Below are 21,164 nucleotides of genomic sequence, written 5' to 3' on the forward strand. Positions count from 1 at the left end.
CTTAGGCACCCTAGAAAAGTATGAGCAGGGGCCACGAGCAGAGGGAGAGAGACAAGCAGACTCTGGGATCAATCTCAAAGCGGCTCAATCTCAAAACCCCAAGATCATGACCTGAGCCAAAACCAAGAGTCTGATGCTTAACTGAGGTGAGTCACCCAGGGGCCCCGACTATTTGCCTTTATTTATTTTCATGTTATTGGAGCTGCTCTGATATTTTAAGAGCTATTCAACTACTTGAGAGAGGAGGAGAAGAGATCTCTTAACTGCTCTATTCTAGCACAAACAGAACTTTAATCTTCCTTTGAAAGATGATCCTCGGTAGCCTAATTTCTGGGAAAAATCACACTTGAATTTTAAAACTAAGAAATCAATTATATAATCTTGTAAGAAAATATCTACATTTGCTATAAAGTAACTTTAGTTTATTTGAAACTGCTGTGAATTTTTTAACTTCTCTCATATGTTTCTATAAATATTCCCAAGTTAATAAAATTCTCTACAGTAAACAAATTACTGTGAACAAGCAATACTCACCACAATAAGTTCATAAAGAAACTTCCTGGTATTTTTATCTGCATGGCAATCTTCCTTTAACTTCTTTACAATATAGGAAACTTTTTCTGATTCTTTGTCAGCTTGTGTTTGGTCGAAGTCTTCTAGTGCCAGATGTGAGTAACCCAAGACATCGGCTAAAACTTTCCAATCATAAACTTTTTCTGACACCGAAGTCAATACAACTGAGTAGATGTAAGTCAGATTTTTAAAAGGTATGGTAATTTGTTCAAGAAGATTTCTGGTTGTGAAGACATTATTGGACATAGATATTACTTGTTCTTTTTCAATCACCTTAACATTTTTGCAATGTACAAGTCCAACCTTACCTCTCAGGACTCCCACGTACCATTCTTTCACTTTGGACTGCCCAATGGCTTTTACCTTACCCTCTCCAATAAGAGCTACCGTGTCCCCTTTGAAATACTCAAGTAAGTAGTCAATCTTTTTTTGTCTTAGCACTGTCTTCACAGTTATCCCATAGTTGGTAAAGTTCATTTTTTTGTCTTGAAATGTGGGGTATTTCACACACACTGCTGGCAGTAATGGAGCAGACTTGATTTTCTTCTCTTCCTGCAAATTGCCTAACTGATTTGAGAGCCTTTTAAGGTTGGGTGCTGGATCAGGTGTAGTGACAAAGAACTGTGTAACTGCTCTACCATTGGGAGGCTCCACCTGAACACAGAAAACAAATATGTGCATTTCTCTGGAGTCAGCTAAGGAAAATAAAAGCTGCTGATGAACTACTTCGCCTGCTAGCAACTGCTTTTGTTTAATTTCCTTCCTTTCTCTTTCTGCCTTTACTTCAAAATCAGGATCACATGAAAAAACAGAAATATTTAAATCTTGTGGCTTGTCAAGTAAGAACGAATGCTTCCCCCAGAGCTGAAACACAACTGGAGATGTGTTTTTTCCACCCTTCTTAATGTCAGAGATTGTAAGCTTTCCTGGCATGTAACAATGTCCACAAACTGTGAAAATAACAGTGAAACTGGGATGAATATATCTGGGCCCATAAATTCCAATGGAGGTGGTTTTGTGGATACAATCCCAAATGGTGGCAGCTGGTGACTGAATAGCTTTAATTTGTGCAACAACCACAAGGTACATCACCTGGCTCAAGTCTATTAGCTTGACTTGGATGATGTCTTTATAAATATAGCAGTTGTTTAACACTTTGAAAGGGCCTTCTTTACCAGGGCTGTGTAAACACACCATTTCTGTCATGACTTGGCTGAAAGGATCCTTTCTCACTTCAGCCCCTATTTTCATCTCCAGCAAAACGGCTTCCATTGTGTTTAGGTTGCCTAACGTGATTTCCAACAGTGGGCTTACAGTGCATGAAAGATCATGGTTAAGCATTTGTGGAGGTTCGAGAAATGCCCTTAGAGACACCTCTTGGAATTCTCCCATAGCTACATGGCCTTGGGGCACATGAACAGTGATACCTGATTCAGGTAATTGTACTGATCCTCCTTGGTGGCTTAATTTGCAAACTATCACCGTCTCTGCTACTTGTGTTTGGGCCCATCCCGGACTCTGATTAATTATATTCAAATCCAGGCAGGAACGGGCCAGCTGGCGTTGACTTAACCAAGCCATTTTATAAGCCTCTCTATCATTCTGAAGCCATTCTAAGTCTTGTTCTAGTATCTGGCCAGAGTTATGTATGTTCTGATGGGCAGATGCTGTGTCATCTAAAATGTCCAAAAGTTCTGAAACACTTTTAGATCTTGCAGATGTCCGTGAGGAAGACTGCCTGAGTAACTGATGTACATCTAGTTCATCACCAGAGGAATCAAAAGAATTTCCAGTTTCTATTTCTCTAAAAAAAAGAAAAGGATCTTCCTTCAAGATGGAAATATTCTCTCTCTTCCGGTTATTTCTTAGCTGAGCTATGTCATCCAAAAATGGGTTAGAAGCAGACAGTTCATTCCAGAATGGATTTGTAACCTTGGAAGCCTTATTGCCCTGACATGTGAAAGGATCCGACCAATTGAGAAGAAATCCTGGGTCTGTAGATTCTTGTTATTTAGACAAAAACAAAGCAAAACAAAAGTGAGGTGGCATCCTGAGATACAACCAACTAATTATTATTATAGCTTAAAAATTCAACACTTTTCATTTTGCTTTTTGATCTCCAATCTAATAGCGCCTACAAAATTAGTGTTAAATTTGCTCAAATTTTCATGTTATGAGGAAAGAGAAAATGTTCTGCCAGTGTATTTTGACTATGTTTAATGTTACTTTTTCTTAAGACACCGTAATTTACAAATAAATGTTCAAAAATTTAGATAATAATCATTTGAACACATTTCTTTGAAAATTATTCAGACTACATAGGCATATGCCTTATTGTTTTATGTTTCATTTTCACAGAAGAAAACCTCTGAACAAACAAAATAATTCAGTCAACTATCCAAATTTTTCTAAACACTGAATAGTCAGTTTCATTATATCTAGAATATTCATTTAATATTTTTCTTTTATAATAGTTCCCATGTAAAAAAATCCAATGCATCTGTTAATACCAAAGTAATTAAAACAACAATATGCCAAATTAGACAGTAATGTATTTCTTAGATTATTTCCTGTAGCTTTGCTCTGATAAATTTTAATAACGTTGAAAGTTTTTCAAGAAAAACATTTCATGAAAATGAACATTAAAAAATAGATCACCTTTAGATTTACTATTTGAAGGAATTCATTGAGCTTTTCCGAGTTTAAAATGACAAAGAATAGGCTTACTGCTATGAAGTGAAAACACGTTATTACTTTGGAAAGTGAATATTCTTAAGAATTGGCCACACATGAAAATATTTACATATGAACCATAAGGAATTTCTATATATCTCACAAGTATTAGTCATTTTTTAATGTTTAGCAATTCATACTTGGTCATTTCTCAATAAATATTAGTAACGATTCTGTGGCCTTGGTGAAACTGGTACAGCTTTCATGAAAACGAAAGCCCAACTGGCCAGCCGAAATTGAAACGTGAATCCAAGTAAACTGTCAGACTTTTTTGTTTAATATACAGAGAGCTATATCTTAATTGAAATGGGTTTTAAGCATCACACATTAAAAATTAGAATGTGCATTTGAAAAATAAAAGTTGTATTTCTCTTATTTTCATGTTTCTTTCAATCTGGTTTCACCTAACTCTCTTCAAACTTACCTTTCCTCTGAGGATCAATTCAATTCTTTCACTCTTCATGAAAATTTCTTAGCCCAGTTTAATCTCTAGAGATCTCATTTACCCCCAAATTTATTATATTTACTACATATATCACTGCATATATCATTCACTTAATAATGAATTTTTGCCTTCTCAGAAGATTTATATAATCTGCTGACTGTGTTATTTCATTTTGCTCATTTTTTAATGATAGTGTAAGTATTTGCATGATAATTTTATAATTCTTTTAATCTTCTGTAGCTCTTTTCAGAGGTAAGCTTCCAATAGTTATTGATGCTGGATAAAAAAATTACAAGTTATAGAGTCTCGTACCTGTAACATGGAAATTTCTTGAGGATTTTTGAGCTTCCATGTCAAACAAATTTCCTTCAGACTTACTTCGTGAAATTCCTCCTAACCAAAACTGGGATCTTTTATTGGTTATCATTTTTCCACCTACAAAATAAATAAATAAATAAATAATTTTTATAAGCATACATATGCAGGTTGGCAGAGAATGTGAAATGAGAACAGAAACAAACTATGGACACACAATACCCTTACAAACAGACCCACCCTCACATGAAAACTTGATGAATGACAGAATTCGTCACATAGAGGCGTGAAATGATGATTCAATAAATGGTGGATAGACAGCTTAAAAAATTACATTGACTATACACAAATCAATTTTAAGAGATTTAAAGACTGAAAAGCAAAACTTTAAAATAGAGTCTAAAGAATTATCTTTACACTTTCTGGGAAGTAGAGAATTTCTTAAGCAAAGCACAAGCACAAAATGCAAACCATATTTTAAAAGAATGAGAAATCCTACAGATAGGTCAAAGGACATCATTTACAAAAATTAACAACATAAGCCAAAAAGTGGGAGAAGATAAGGATTGGATTCTAAAAGGAGAAGAAGAAAAGAATTGGAATCTAAAAGACTCCTATGAATCAGGGGCGCCTGGATGGCTCTGTCAGTTGAGCATCTGACTCTTGATCTCAGCTCAGGACTAGATTTGGGGCCCTGAGTTCAGGCCCTGCATTGGATTCCATTCAGGATGTAGAGCCTACTTAATAATAATAATGATATAAAGAAATTTAAAAGACTCATAATCAATAAACAAAATAAAAACAAAATTAGAGAAAATTTTGGAAAAGATCTGAACAAGTATTTCTTTTTTTTTTTTTTAAGATTATTCTTTATTTATTTGAGAGAGAATGAGTGAGAGAGAGCATGAGAGAGGAGAAGATCAGAGGGAGAAGCAGACTCCTCAAGGAGCTGGGAGCCCGATGCGGGACTCGATCCTGGAAGTCCGGGATCATGACCTGAACTGAAGGCAGTCGTTCAACCAGCTGAGCCACCCAGGCACCCTGAACAAGTATTTCTTTAAAAAATAAACACAAATGACCCAAAAGTATACTAAAATATGCTCAATTTATTGGAAATCAGGAGAATGCTAAATAAGACTGCATGAGGTACAATGCCACCCATCAAATTTGCCAAAATTTTAAAATCTGCAACACCAGCTTTTGGCAAAGATGTGGAGAAAGGGAGAAGTCCTATATTCTCCTAGTGGAAGTGTCACTAGGTATAACCACTTAAAAATCAATCTGGCATCCTCTAGCAATTCCAATCTCAGCTATTCGTGCCACTAAAGCCTTGTATATGTATGTCGGAAGAGATACACATGAATGTTCATTATGTTACACTAACAAAAAACTGGAATCATCCAAATTATCCTTTGCGGTATGAATGGATAAATAAATACGGTGTTTTAATTCACTGAAGTACCATGCAACTATGAAAACGGATGAACTACAACTAAAAGCATCAGGATATACTAACTGTGAGCATCCCATTGCTGAGACTCAGCCTTCTCTACATGTATGTTTTCTCTTTGTCCCATGACAACCCTGAAAAATAGATATTTTCTGTAAGATTTTACAGAGTACAAAACCAAATCTCAGCAACGGGGCATAACAAACCTACCAGGTCAAACAGCTGGTGAGTGGCTGACCCAGACATAATTCCTCATGAACATTATGGCTACTCCATACAGCCAGCCCCTGAGTCAGGATGCCACACACCCCCCCTCAGACTCAAGGTTCCCAACACTACACTCTGAAACTATGCCACCTTCTAGTTCAAACTGCCAGGCATGCGAAACTTTGACTTCTTGTTCTCCTTTAGGTGTTAACCATATCTCTTTCACCTTTGACTCTAATTCTCACACTCTTCTTTCAAGTCGTTTACATTTTTAAAAAAGATTTTATTTATTTATTTGACAGAGAGAGATCACAAGTAGGCAGAGAGGTAGGCAGAGGGGGAGGGGGAAACAGACTCCCTGCTGAGCAGAGAGCCCAATGCGGGGCTTAATCCCAGGACCCTGAGATCATGACCTGAGTGGAAGGCAGAGGCTTAACCCACTGAGCCACCCAGGCCCCCCTCAAGTCTTTGACATTTTATTTCAAAGACATTTATTCCATTTTTTAAAGAAATCAAAAGACTTTTCTGGTATCAAGAAGTAAAGAACAAAATTAAATGAGGAGAGAAGAGGAAAGGGGGGGAAGGAAAGGAAAGAAGGGAAAAACGTTTTTCAAATATAATGGATAAACAAAGGCAAAACTTATCTCACAATGTGGCATACCTTAAAAATTCAAATGGTGTATAGCAATTTTTTCCTCTGATAGGTGAAACTACATGGGAAGGTTGGGTGAAAAGCCAAATTGTGCAATATGCAATTTATACTGAAACCTCAGGTTTCCTGGAAGATCTTTATAATTCCGTGGTTGGTTTTACCAAATATAATGTCCAAAACTGAAGTCCTTGGCACACCACAGGTAGCCAAAGCTTTAGGTTAGAAAACTAAGTACACATCCTTGAGCAAAATTAAGCAAATCAAATTAAAATGAGTAGGAAAAAAAAGGTTTAAATGAAAAAATATTTTTCAAAACGATAAAAGTATATTTTTAATGGAAAATCAATTAAGACAGAAAGCTCCCTAAACTCCTTAATTTCTTGGGGGAGGAAAGAGCAGAAAGGAACAATTTGTATCTAGGATTCCTTTGAGGCTAACAACCCCTGATGTAAAAAAAAATAGTTACAACCCAGTGAAATGCAATTAGAAGTACTCAGCAACATAAGAATCAGGATGACTTAAGCAGCTGGGGTCCTGGAGGGTCATAACATTTCAGGAACAAACAGGTGGTTATTAGCTATAATTCTTTGTGGAGTAGCCCTCTTCTCCAGTCACTCAAGCACATCTTCATTGTCCTTTATGCCAGTGGTTCTAAACCTCAGTGGTACCATTATCACCTGCAGGATTTGTTCTAAGATACTTTGCTGGACCCACCCTGTATCTCTGATCCAGAAGGTCTGGGGTTGCACCCGAGATTCTGCATTTCTAACAAAGTGGCCAAATGATGTGATGTTGTGGTTTTGAGTGGGGGGAGAGGGGCACATTTTGAGAACCACATTCTGGAAACCACCATGCTAACTTCTTTCCCTGGTGCGCGCGCGCACAGACACACACACACACACACACACACACACACAATCTCACAGGACTTTGTCCTAAATATGACTTTTGTCTTTAGATATAGGGAGGAGTATACGGGAAAAGCCTTTGACTGAAAGGACCATGACGGTGACCTATGAAGGGCAGTTTTTGTTTACACAGGTGCAAATAGCACTCTCCATATTTATCATTTCCCTGTGTTTTCTTACAATTAAGTGTCATACTCACTGGCAATTGCTCTCCCAAAGGGAATTTTTAAAATTTTGTCTAAAGAGGCATGAGTCATTCTTGGCTAGAAGAAATAAGTGGGAAAAGAGCAGTCTACTACTCACTTAATTGGGGACACATTCTTGTCAAACATGTCTCTTACAATACACTTATTCTGATTCTACATGACCCATTATTTTTTCCTTAAAAAAAATAAACAAAGTTTTGCTCTTCATTTATTTTACCGTTTAAAGTAGGTCTTAAGCAATTAGGAATATTTACCAGCTGTACAACTTAGCAAAAGATCCCAGAAAATTTGGGGATAGAATAGAAGAGGAGTGTTTGCAAAAACTTAGCCAGGGAAGCAATAACTTTAAAAATAATCATTTCTTTAAAATGTGTTCCTTTGTTAGTTTAAATAGGTAAGTGCCTGAGTAGAGCTCTGCCTGGAGCCCTGCATCGAGTCCCTGAGCTCAGGGGCTGGCTCTGCACTCAGCTCAGAGTCTGTTTGTCCTTCTCCCACCCCCTCTGTTCCTCTCTGTGTGCTCGCTCTCTCTCTCTCAAATAAATTTTTAAAATCTTTAAATAAATAAATAGTCTGAGAGGCTCATAAAAGAATACCATAGTCAGCTGATGATGCGCACCTGCTATGATTTTACTTGATGTTGCCATGGTATGTGTAGTGTTACTGGATGTTATGCTATTGGATCCAGAGAACCTCTGGATGGATGAGTGAAATTTTCTGATTGGTAGTGTACATACCCCATAAACCAATAATTAAATAGTTTATCATCTCTGGTCATTATGCTCAAAGATTTAAAAAAAAAACTGATAGGGTGATTTTTCCCCAAGGAAAGTGGCTTTACAAGATTCTTCAGGGTGGGCAGCAGGGTCCCTTCTACTTTAAGGTATTAGTAATGCACCACAATTTCTATGATGCCTCCAATCTTGGTAACTCACAATATTCCATCTTGTTAATATTACCACATCAAAATGTTTATCACTTCCTTTATATCTTATTACCCTTCCACCACTGGCAGAATTGAATTCCAGGAAAATTATGATAATTGTTCAGGCTAACATCATATTAATGAGCACAAATCAGGAACAAAGAAACAGTTGAATAGAAATTGTTTTATGTTCAGCTTAATGAGGTAGTCAAGGGACCTTCACAGAAGCCTCAGTCTGGAAGGGAAAAAGTAAAGGACTCTAAATAGATATGCAAAAGGAGTATTTCAGTCTTGTAAACTAATAACAAAAATTTGCTGTCATAATGATATTCATTTTAAGGACAGAGTTGGTGTGTGTGTGTGTGTGTGTGTGTGTGCATGCACATGCCTGTGCGCACAAGTGCACACAGGCACACAAACACCCCTTTCCTTGATTTAAAAAAAATTTGAAAATGTATACAAATACTCAACCAATACAATGTGTTTAAACAACAAACAAGTGTATATTATTCTTCAGTAAGAAAGTTAAAAAAAAAAAAACAAGTAAGTGATTAGAGTGATACTTACAGAGAGAGTTGGTAGGAAACCCAAAATAAATAATTTTATTAACATCATGCTTTAAGTTCCATACATTGCTAGCAAAAAAACCACAAATCTGGCTCTCCCTTTCTCAAAGAGATCACAGCAAGGAAAACATTGTTAGTTACATGCCTCACAGTGTGATGGTAAAATATAAATAAATCACTTAGCAGAAGCACCAGCATCATCAGGACTGCTGGGAACAACACCCTCACCCTGCCATTTACCCTAAGTTCAACACCAGGTCCCTTTCATGGAACTGTTTCTTAATGTGCACTGATGGCATCTTGCCCAAGGGCAATCATGTCAGACTGGATGGAAAGCAGCGGGTCCAGCCATCTGCCTCCTGATCCAGATCCAGATACAAGAATACACGTTAGGTTACAAAAAACCAGGATAGGTCATCTGGTCTGGGAAAACCCACCATATTTAGTTTCTTTCAACTGACTTTGTTCCTACTTCTTAGAGTATATGGAGTTAGATGTTCTAGCTCTTGATAAGGATTAGAGAACAGCACTTCCTCTTGAAGATCCAATCAGCTAGTTAAAGATGAGAATCACACTCCAGTGAGACAAGTAGCTCCAATGCAGGTCTAAACAAACGATTCTACCTCTGTAAATGGTGGCTGTGACATGGCCTGAAATGTTCCTCTGAACACAGTTGCGTTATTGCTCCCCCACAAAAGCATATGAGTATTAATCCTCTAAGTCATGGATCAAGGCTTTAGTACTTTCATTGTGGAAAACATTTAATAAATTTGTTACCAAATGTCCACTATTGCCATATAATATTAACAGTGATGTGTCTCTCAAGTTTAACTTTAAGTGATGCATGCTCCTAGAAAACCTTCAAAGATAAGTTAGCTGTAAAATCTGTCCCTAGTAACTGAACAAGTTTGATTGTTTTATGAGTTCTTGGATACAATTTGGCTATGTAACAGTGACCTTAACCCTTTTTTTTTTTTTCTTGCACCCTTCAGTGCAAGAGAAACTTCCTGGCTTATATTTTTCAAAAGATACAGAGATCAACTACTGATTCAAAAGGGGTGGAGCCAGAGTCGTATTTACAGTGTGGCTAATGATGCTGAACCTGTAGGGCCCTCGCTTGCACAACCCTCTCCAAAGCCCTGAGCTTAATTCTTTGTTTTCTTGCAAGCTTCATATCCTGCAAAACTCCACCACTTTATAGAATATTTGACATCATGAGATCGGTTTTTCACCTATCAGCAGTATTTATTTGTTTCTTATATGTAAATGCATATTTGGAAAAGTACAGAGAATACAGGCTTTGGAATTAGAATTCTCTTGTTTCAGACCCTGGGTATAAATTTGAGAGAGTTACTAAACATTTCTGTGATTTTATTTATCATCTGTGAAGAAGAAGAAGGAATAGGAGAAGGAAGAGGTGGAGGAGGAGGAGGAGGAGAAGAAGAAGAGAAGGAGAAGAAGAAGAGGAGAAGGAGGAGGAGGAGGAAGAGGAAGAAGAAGAAAGAGGAGGAGGAGGAGGGGAAGGGAAAGAGGAAAAGGAAGGAGGAGGAGGAGGAAGGGAGGGGGAAGGGGAGGAGGAAGAATAGCAAGTACTACTATGTATTACTTTTAGGATTATATACTGAGCCCACAATCTGCACAGTACTGCTTTAATAGTCAAATGGAATACTGTATAAAAAGTGGCACAACCAGCGAGCTCCTTTTCTTTTCTTCTGATTTCTCCCTCCTGTTATTCCTGAACAAATAGAAACAATTTCTTCAGCTGGACCCACTCGAGAAGCTTGAGTTGCTCTCCCTCAGATGGCTTGAGACTCTGACCTCATTCCCTAAGCGAAAAAAATGACTACTGACCAGTTGTATCTTGGGACTCAATCTCCTTTTCATCAGTCCTTATAGAACATTTTAACAGCTATTTCCATTACTCCTACCAAAAAGAGTGCTGGGCTTTTGACAACAGAGGCACTAAGGTACAGTAGAAAGAAAACAGGCTTTGACCTTAGGCAGATGGGTTTGAAACAAAGCTTAAAAATGAATACAGTGGGGAGCGCCTGGGTGACTCAGTGGGTTAAAGCCTCTGCCTTTGGCTCAGGTCATGGTCCCGGGGTCCTGGGATCGAGCCCCACATCGGGCTCTCTGCTCAGCAGGGGGCCTGCTTCCCTCTCTCTCTCTGCCTGACTGTCTACTTGTGATCTCTGTCTGGCAAATAAATAAATAAAATATTTTTTTAAAATGAATACAGTGGTCTGAGCATCACTTTTTCTCATTGGTAGGGTGTAGATATATCTACTTTAAGTAGCTGTAGCAATGATATATGAATTACATTTCAATAAAACTGTTTTTTTAAAAAAGCTTTTGTGCAGATTAAATACCATAAATCTCCAGTTAATACCAATCACTGTTGAAATGATAGTTTTTATTTGTTTTATTTTCTCACATCTGTGTCAGTTCTGTTGGTTTTAACAAGAGTAAGAGTGGTTACTGACAAAGATACTTTAGGAACACTGGAAAAGAGAAAGGAGGAAAGGCACTGTGGAAGTTCCATTGCCATTTTAGTTTAACTGAATATTCAACCTGATAATGCTCTTTTCACCTCTTTAAAGAGCATAACTGAAAAAATACTGAATTTTTTCCCAACCAGAGTTTGTCAATCCCTTTTCAACAAAAATTAACGTTTTTCAGCCAATACCTGCCCCCCTGTTAGTGGATAGAACCAATTATAAGATTCCCAATATTCTTTGCCAAGAGAAAAACACCCTCTGGCAAATATTTTGTATACACCCACAGTCTTTCTTGGTTTGAACTTAGAACACTGGCATGAATCATCATACATATCATCCGACAAGTCTACCTTCTTGACAGAAAGAAAATATCAATGTTCCGTGGCTGTTAAATGAGAACAGAGTGTTCATGATAATTGCTGTGAGGAGCACACGGATGAAGTTTGGTAGAACCGGTAAGATTTTTAAAAAAGAACACTCCTTATGCCACATCAGCCTATGCATAAAGCAAGAGTTTCCCCTAAGTTCTCCACAATTTATTATGTCAAATTTTTAATGTTTCAGGGACTCACCATATTTTTAATTTGTCAATTTTGTAAACTGAGAATAGGGTGTAAAGTATGAAATGTTTATCAAAGTACAAACTTGAAAAATACTAACATGTGTACCTATGTGAATATATATATTCAGATAGATAGGTTGGATGGATGGATGGGTAGATAGATAGGTGGATAGTTTTAGCGATATATGTGAAAACTATATACAATTTATATATACATATATATAATACATATATATAATTTAGTCAAACAAAATATTTTTGTTACTAATAATGCTTCAATATTCTCTGAATGCTGGGAAACTAGAGGATTATTTCCTTTCTGGGAGACAGTTAAATCTTCAAAATTTCACTTATTTGCAGATAGTATCAAGTAGTGATAGAGTGTACAAGAACTCTGAAGAAAGAAGTTAAAAGAAACCCAAATTTTCTTATGTAAGAATGGGAACCAAAAGAAATGATCAATTTTAATATTTTAAACTCTGTTTTATTATTCCATTTTCAGGTATTATACTAATGGAAACAGCAAATTAAACACAAAGGAAATCATCCAGAATGGAGTGAATGGAATTATCCATCACTGTCCTTTTTATTTCATTAAATCAGCCTGAAAAATTGAACCTATTCACTTAGCAGCCCAAATGGACTGCAAACCTTTCCAAGAACAAGTCCTCTCTCTTCCTCCCAATGCCTCCTTCTTTAAAAGCAGGGGTAATACTCAGGCTTAAGAGTTGTGTTTCTCTCTGCTGAGACCCTTACTGCTTTGTAGGAGAAGTGGGCTCCTCAGATACAGATGGGGAAAATGGCGGGAGGCTCAGAGTTGTGCCCACAGCACCACTTGGTGCCAGGTCAGGGTCCTCCTAGATGGCTGTTCTGGAGCTTTGTCCTGGTTGGCATCCTGCCCATTTGCCCTAACCAGGTTAGTGTAAAATGGTGGTTCTCCATGGTTCCTCTGCATCAAAGTCAACTTCAGAGCTTTTAAAAAAATATGTAGATGCCCAAAATCTACCCCAAGATCCTGGGATGGAGCCCAGGTATCATTATTTTTAGAAAAAGCTCTCAAGAGATTCTGATGTACAATGAAGATTGAGAGCCACTAACTCATAAATTGTGAGGTCATAAAAATGTATTTGTTTCATTTTTTTTTGTTAGGCAGATATATTACCAGACATAATAAAATATATGGCAGCCTAAGATGCCCACCCCTACAAGGCAACCCTTCCAGGGGCAAAAACACATATTAAGACATTGTACTAGACATCAGGATGTCTAGTACATCCTGGTATCAGGGTATCAGGATGATAAAGGAAAACTGTAGGACTCTCTCTTCCCTGTGAGTGGCATGGCCTTTTGCCTAGGAACTGTATCTAAGACTAGTTCTACTCTAGATTAGGGACAAAGCCTCTCCTTCACACTGCTTTGCTGGGGTTCAGATTTTCCCGTCTTTTCTTGGAATTGTAAGATCTAGATGGAGGCACTTCTGGATACTAAGAAAACGTAAAAGCTGGCTTTTAGCATAAGTCTTGGTTCTACCTGTAGCTCAGGAAGACAAAGTTGGTTTGTGCTCCAGGTGGCATTTTCCAGTGCTCACTGGCTCGCTCCCTCTCTCACCCACACGTATATCCCCCAAAATATCTCTCTGGTTAACATTTTCCCACTAAAATCTCTTAGTTATTAATACATAATATATTTACAGAAATATGAATCTCTCATTACAATATTTTGACCAACTCTCTTTCTAGGGGAAAAATGTTTATTTCCCCTAAACTCAAAGGAACATTTTTAGCCAAACAATTTCAAGAAAGCATAAAGTTTCATTTCAGATGAAACCAATAGAACACTGGAGCCATAGTAGCCATTTCAAAATCAAGATGGTATAAAGGACATGTGAATTTTGCAGCTACTGGCACTAAGCAATATTGCGTTTTTAATTTTTTTTGTTTTTATATGACTACATTAACTGTGTGGTATTTAACATACACATGTGTTTTACTATTTTTTGTTACATTTTTAGGAAAAGGGTTGAGGGTTTAGAGTGATATATAACGCATTATCACTTTCCTCATTTAAAAAGTTAGAAATATAGAACCAGAATGTCTGAAATCAAAGAACAAATTATTAACTTCAGGTAGAAAATTCCTGAGTCATTTTGTGTCTATTAGGTGACATTGTAAACTATATTGTTCAAGTATACTCTATTCTTATAATTATTTTATAATTGTGTGATTTATACATTTCTGCCGAAGATGTGATTAAATTTCCAACCATAATTTTGAAGGTGTTAAATTTTCTTGTAATTCAGTTTTTGCTTGGTAAGTTTCAAGGCTTTGTTGTTAAACTCATATAAGTATGCAAAGGCTATGTTTTCTTAATGGATTTTCTCTTTATTTTCCTCTAGTGTTTCTACTTATCCCTGTAAATGCTTTCTGACCTAAATTCATTTAATGTGATATTAATATTGCCATACCAGCTCTCTTTTCATTATTGTATTTTACAATTTTAAGACACTTTTTTACACGGTTTAATATCTCTAGAAATCAAGATGCATATGCAATTGATATTAGATTTTAATTGGCTTTGTTTTTTTCACTATGGTATTACATAAAATAAGAGTGTGTATTAAAATGGATGATATCATAAATTCAAAGAACTACAGTAATTACCTGGAATATCTTTTACAACCTCCTTATTTCAACCTCTCTGGCTGATTATTAGGTATGCCACTATAAACAGCAAATAGCTGGATTTTAAAAAATGTGTGTTTTTTTTATTAACCTCTGTCTTTAAGTAGTTGGGTGCTATCCTTCTACAGTCACTTAAAAACTCTCAACTTTTACTCATTTCTACCATCTTATGTTGTGTTTTACTTATTTGCTTCTATTTTTCCCTTCCTTCTCTTGGATTTACAATATTCCCTTCTTTTTCCTATTCCACATTTCTAAACACATATCAATTTTCTCTTCAACCTCCCAGTAATACCATAAAGGATAAATAGTATGGCCCTCTCTAAAAAGTAGAAAAACTGAATCTGAATCACCAAGACATTGATATTTGTACAGAGGCCTACAATTTGTTGTTATAATAAATGAACTAATAAGAGACAAATGTTTTTAAACTTCTATCAATATCCTAGCCACTTATCTCTTGTAAACTTTTATAAGACTATGTTAAAACATTTATTTCTCCAGCATATATCTTTTGGTATTTGAACAATAGCCAAAATAAGCATTCAATTAAATCCATACAGAGAAACATAAACTAAAATGAAAATGACATGTAATCATGGAAATGAGGCAAGAAATAAGGAAGAGTCTTAAAACTGATTCAGATGTCCAAGCTAAAAATGACATGGCACTTAGACGGAAGGGAATAGAAACATTCCTTTCAACAGATTTTAACCATGAATAAAAATGAGAGAGAAAATTAATCCTGCTGAATTACCAAAGGAAGAGGATGAAAACAGAGGACAAAGTGAGTTTTTTCTAAAAAAGATTTTATTTATTTATTTGACAGAGAGAAACACAGCGAGAGAAGGAACACAAGCAGGGGGAGAGGGAGAGGGAGAAGCAGGCTTCCTGCTGAGCAGGGAGTCCGATGTGGGGCTCTATCCCAGGACTGTGAGATCATGACCTGAGCCAAAGGGAGACACTTAACCAACTGGAGCCACCCAGGCACCCCAGAAAAACTCACATTTAATGTTTTTAAATCATTGCGAATAAAATACAGTAATAGAAAATAAAGACACTGAAAAGAAGGCAAATCTGACAGAAATAGGAAAAAGACTTTCTTTTTTTTTTTTTTAAAGATTTTATTTATTTATTTGTCAGAGAGAGAGAGAGAGAGAGAGTGCGAGCACAGGCAGACAGAGTGACAGAGGGAGAAGCAGGCTCCCTGCGGAGCAAGGAGCCCGATGTGGGACTCGATCCCAGGACGCTGGGATCATGACCTGAGCCGAAGGCAGCCGCTTAACCAACTGAGCCACCCAGGCGTCCCGGAAAAAGACTTTCTAATGGAGATTAATTTAAATTTGCAGTAGCTACGGACAGCTAGCGCTCACTGGGTATCCTCTGTGCGGGCAGCGTTCGAAGTCCTTTGTATCTGTTATGTCTTCTAACCCTCACAGCAGGGCTAGGGGCATATTATTGTCTCCTTTTGGCAGATGGGGAAACTCAGATACATAGAGATGAATTCACTTATCCAACATCACACTGTAGAATGTAAAGGGGACAGGAGCCAAAGCCTGAGAATCTGCTCCAGGGTCCACAGTCCCAATGACTACATGCAGAGTCATTCTGTGGGCAATGTCCCTGAAGACGGGAATGCAGAAGGCCTGGAGTAGGGAACTTGTGAGTCAACAACTTCAAGAATTACCACCCTGTGGCCAGTGCTCCTACTGCATCCACACTGGGGTCCCAGGGCAGGAAAGCCTTGCTTATGGGCTCCTCAGGTTGTTTTCCTTCCTTACTTCCTCACTGTTACCGCTCCTTGTAATGTAAAAGCATCTTTGATCCTTATAAGCTCAAAGGAACTTGCTAATTGGAATGTTAATTTTCACTTTTGCAATATAAGGAAGATGAAGCATTTACCAAGGGCATTCTAAATGATTTTGGAAACACTCGCCAGAAAAAAATGTACTAGCCCAAAAATATAAAATATTTATTCACATTTATAAAAGTTTAAATAAATTATTATTTTAATCAGCAATGTGTGGATTTATGGCTGTGGTCAGAATGGAACACCATAAAAATGTAGAATCACATAGAAAAGTGGGTAAAATAATAAAATAAATATAAGAGCCAGAAATACTGAAAATGTAAGATCAGTCTGTTATACTTAAATCCAGTGGGAGAGTTATTAAAATACGATGTGGAAACTTTCAGAAGATTCACATAAAACAAAAATATCTGAGGATTGATTTGAGGAATCTGGATTCTTTTGCTTGAAGAAAGGAAATAAATTTATAAAGATTCCTAAGGGAATCTAAATAATAATATATTAATTATATATAATGATATTCATCACTACATCATTTCAATGCCAAAGTAAATTAATATAAATATCTTATAGACAAAATTGAATAATATGAAACATCGCCTCACTGGAATATTATGCAGTTGTTAAAGAAAATCTTGATAAGTCTCTAAGAGCATAAAATATGTTTATGAGATTATAGTAAGATGGAAAAACTTAAAACATGGTCCAAAATCAAGTGCATAGAACTATCATAATCATGTTTTATAAAATCAGAGGAAGGGAAATAAGACTGGAACAACACATCCAAAAGTACTACCAGGACACGTGAGTAAGTGGTAAGAATCTTAATACTGATTCTTGTTTTCCTTTTGTCTATTTTTCTAATGTTTAATGAGATATAATCTCTTACCGTGAAAATATTTTTACCTGAAGTGGGTCACGGTAATTAAATCATAGTTTGTTTCTTTTTTTTTAAAGATTTTATTTATTTATTTGACAGACAGAGATCACAAGTAGGCAGAGAGGCAGGCAGAGAGAGAAGAAGGGAAGCAGGCTCCCAGCTGAGCAGAGAGCCCAACGCAGGGCTCGATCCCAGGACCCTGAGATCATGACCTGAGCCAAAGGCAGAGGCTTTAACCCACTGAGCCACCCAGGTGCCCCTCATAGTTTGTTTCTAAAGAGGGACACATTTAGGGTAAAACAGGATAAAGCAGAAACCACAAGAACAGTTTCTTAACTGTGTTAAGAAACACAGTTTCTTAAAACTGTGATAAGTTCTAACTTAAATTAGTATTTCATGGCAATCTCTTGATTCCAATAATCTTTCACCTTACAGGACCAGCAACCTATTGATCTTACTACCTTTTCACTGCCTCCCCCGCCAGCTGCTTCCCTCACAAACCAGGCTTTGTATTTCAAAGTGACTTAATAATAAAATAAGAACATCTAAGACATAGAATAACTGTAAACAGGCAATACTTCAAAGGTAGAAAGATAAATATTCAGTTAATAACTATAGGACTAGGCTTAAAACGGTAAAAAAAAAAAAAGGACAACTTTACATGTTTATCCAAATGTATGTATACCAGACTATTTTTGCTAAATACCAAAGATAACTACGATTATGCCAAATTAAATTTTTAATTTTAAACAGTTTTCTTCTTACCTTCCTTTATTCAAAACAGTTCAATCCTACCATTTTAATTATTATTTAGCATTTGTATAATATTTGAAGTCACAAATTAATTAATAAACTAACAAAGCACTAATATATTATTACTGGATCCTGACAATAAATAAAAAAATTTTTGCTCAATTCAAATTTTGCAGAACTAACAAAGAAGATGAGAGTCAAGGCATTAATAAACATTACTCTATCGATTCTTTTATTCAAAAAGGAATTAGCAGTGCTTTTTTCCATTCCCACAGAATGCACAGACTAAATTCTAAAAAATGAAAATCCTGGAGCAGTTCATTTCTTCAAATGGCAACAAAGCCAAAATCTGTTAGTTTTTGTTAAACTACAAAAAAAGGGGTGGGAGTTTTTTATTGCAAGCTTTTTTCTAATAGCGCACTTTTTCATTTTTGAGAGCCTGTCTGTGAACTGGTAATGATGGACTGATCAACGGACATCTTCCTGTGATTTCTGCTGTTAAAAATTCAATTTGACACTGACAAGAAAAACGAGTGTTGCTCCCAATAATGTTTGCTTTCTGTTTTGTGAAAATACAGTCTTCCCTTGCAAAACACAATGGGACCTGGGACACAAAGCCTATAAACAAGGGAGGCTATTAAAAACTCAGAAAACAAAGCTCCAGGATTTCACGAATGACTTGCTTACCTTTCTGTCATGCCAGCTGCACTAATCTAAACATTCTTCTTCGGATGTTTTATCCATGTCTACAAAGGAACAGCAGTAACGCAGCACATACAGGGTCCTGTAAGGAAAATAGAAACCAGATAAGCTCCTTCATACCTCAGCTGGAGTTTAGGAAGCTGGTGCAAGGTGTATTACACAGCGGTCTGAAAACACAGCTGGGGCCTGGATAACGGCGTGGGCACTGCTGCGGATGTACCACTCACCTGAGCCAAGGCTACCAACAGTCTCTGCTTTCGGGGGCTGGGATAGCCAAGAGGAGCACCACTTGGCAGGTGCTATGATATCTGAGATGGCATTGGTCATTTAACCAAGGAAAAAATTCTGTATAATGGGTAACTAGAATGGCCAGAAGATGCTGGAGTCCATAGTTTTGTGCTGTTGAGGTTAGAGATCCAAAAGCTCCTTGCAAACACCTGTCACTCTATATTAACCTTAGTGATCTGCGTGACTAATAGAATGCAGAAGGAACTGGGATTGCTGCGATTGCCAAGTCTAGATTATAACACACCTTGCATCCTCTGCCCAGGTCTCTTTGAAAACTTACTCTGGAAAAAAAGAAGAAAGAACAAAAGAAAGAAAGAACGGAAGGAAGGAAGGAAGAAAGAGAGGAAGAAAACTTACTCTGGGTGAAACCAGCTGCCATGTAAGGAATCCAGCTGCCCCGAGGCCACCTTGTTAGAGATACACATGCGGGTACTCTTGTCGACAGTTCCAGCTGAGCCCCACCTCCTAGTCAGCCCCTACAAAGTGCCAAGCATGAATGTGAAGCCGCCTTGAACCCTCCAGACCAGCTCATCTGCAAGCCAAGAATTACAGTTCATGCCATGATGAGCAGAAAACCACTCAGCTGATCCCTACACCTAAATCTTTCAGCTATCAAATTGTGAAATATAATAAAATGCTTATTTTGAGCCACTAAGTTTTGGGATAATTTGTTATGTAGCAAGAGATAATGGGTTGTGGTCTTTATAATAAGGAGAGAAATGCAAGCTAAAGAAAATTATCCATATTAAAGGTACCCAAGTTATGCTAGCTAATGTAATTAAATCACAAAATGCAGTATTCAGGAATGAGGTGTTCTTATAGCTTAATGATGGATTTAAAAATTAATACAATATTTCAAGGAAAATATTTGACAATATGGAGTTGATACAAGTTGAGCTTATGGTCCCTTACTGTGATGAGTCCTTTCAAGGCACTGGGAGGGCCTCTAAAAATGTATGTTTATTTATTTTTTTTAAAGATTTTATTTATTTATTTGACAGACAGATCACAAGTAGGCAGAGAGGCAGGCAGAGAGAGAAGGGAGGAAGCAGGCTCCCTGTTGAGCAGAGAGCCCGATGCGGGGCTTGATCCCAGGACGCTGGGATCATGACCTGAGCCAAAGGCAGAGGCCTTAACCCACTGAGCCACCCAGGTGCCCCAAAATTTATGTTTATAATTTGTATTCTTTTTCTCAAAGGGTCTCTTTCCCATGTTGTATAAATTTCAGGCCCCACAAAATAGAGTCTGTCCCTGGGGAGTGCACATTAATAATCCTAAAACTTTCTTAGCCCTTCTCAGTAATATTTTCCCCAAGAAAATAATTCAAAAAAAAAAAGAGGGACAGCTAAGTTTATAAGATTCTTTATCAGAGCATTATATATATTAGAAAAATAAACTGAAAATAACCCAAATGCTCTATAACAGATGAATAATCGAATAAATTACAAACTATCAACTTAGGGCACAATGTCATCTTTTTAAAAAGTACTCACAGAATCTCTAATAACATGAGAAATTGTTTATAGTATGGCTAAGTGAAAAAGCTAATTTGGAAAGTTATATATATAAAGTTACATAAACTATGATCTCAAGTATAAAAATGTATATATTACAGATTAAAACTGGAAAGAAATTTAGAGAAGTGAGAATGGTTACGTTGAGATGATGGTCATGAGATGCAAATCTGCCTTTAATTCTTTTTATTCACATTTGTTCTTCTAAGTCACATCCCATTATGGTCACTGTAAGTGATGCAAGCTCTCTCAGAAATCAGCGTCTGAGGTTTTATAAGAGGGATCCTGTAAAAGCTGTGGCTAAACTCAGGGAATTGCTGTAATGCCCAAATCTCAGGAAAGCAGACCGACCAGGCTGTGGAAGGCCACTTCTCTTATGTTTGCAAAATGTGATGTGGGAAAATAAATTTGTCATTAGGAAGGTAAACTCAGACTCTTGGGGAAGTTTGTCTTCTTTCTCTTCCTCTTTCGCCTCATGAATGGCAAAGTAAAACTGTTC

The 21,164-nt window shown here is 36.9% G+C and overlaps 1 protein-coding gene across 1 annotated transcript in view; it reads right to left on the reverse strand.

Annotated features, from left to right (window-relative positions):
• MACC1 (MET transcriptional regulator MACC1) overlaps positions 1-21,164 on the reverse strand; it is a 57,116-nt gene that overhangs the window by 16,911 nt on the left and 19,041 nt on the right. Inside the window, exons 2-4 of the mRNA XM_080819019.1 lie at positions 18,849-18,945; positions 4,064-4,186; positions 535-2,576 (exon numbers count right to left, since the gene is read on the reverse strand). Of these exons, the coding sequence (XP_080675145.1) occupies positions 535-2,576; positions 4,064-4,178 (2,157 nt within the window). The 5' untranslated portion in view covers positions 4,179-4,186; positions 18,849-18,945. The remainder of the gene's footprint in view (positions 1-534; positions 2,577-4,063; positions 4,187-18,848; positions 18,946-21,164) is intronic.

The sequence above is a fragment of the Martes martes genome, assembly GCF_963455335.1.
Source record: "Martes martes genome assembly, chromosome: 11".
NCBI classification, from domain to species: Eukaryota; Metazoa; Chordata; class Mammalia; order Carnivora; family Mustelidae; genus Martes; species Martes martes.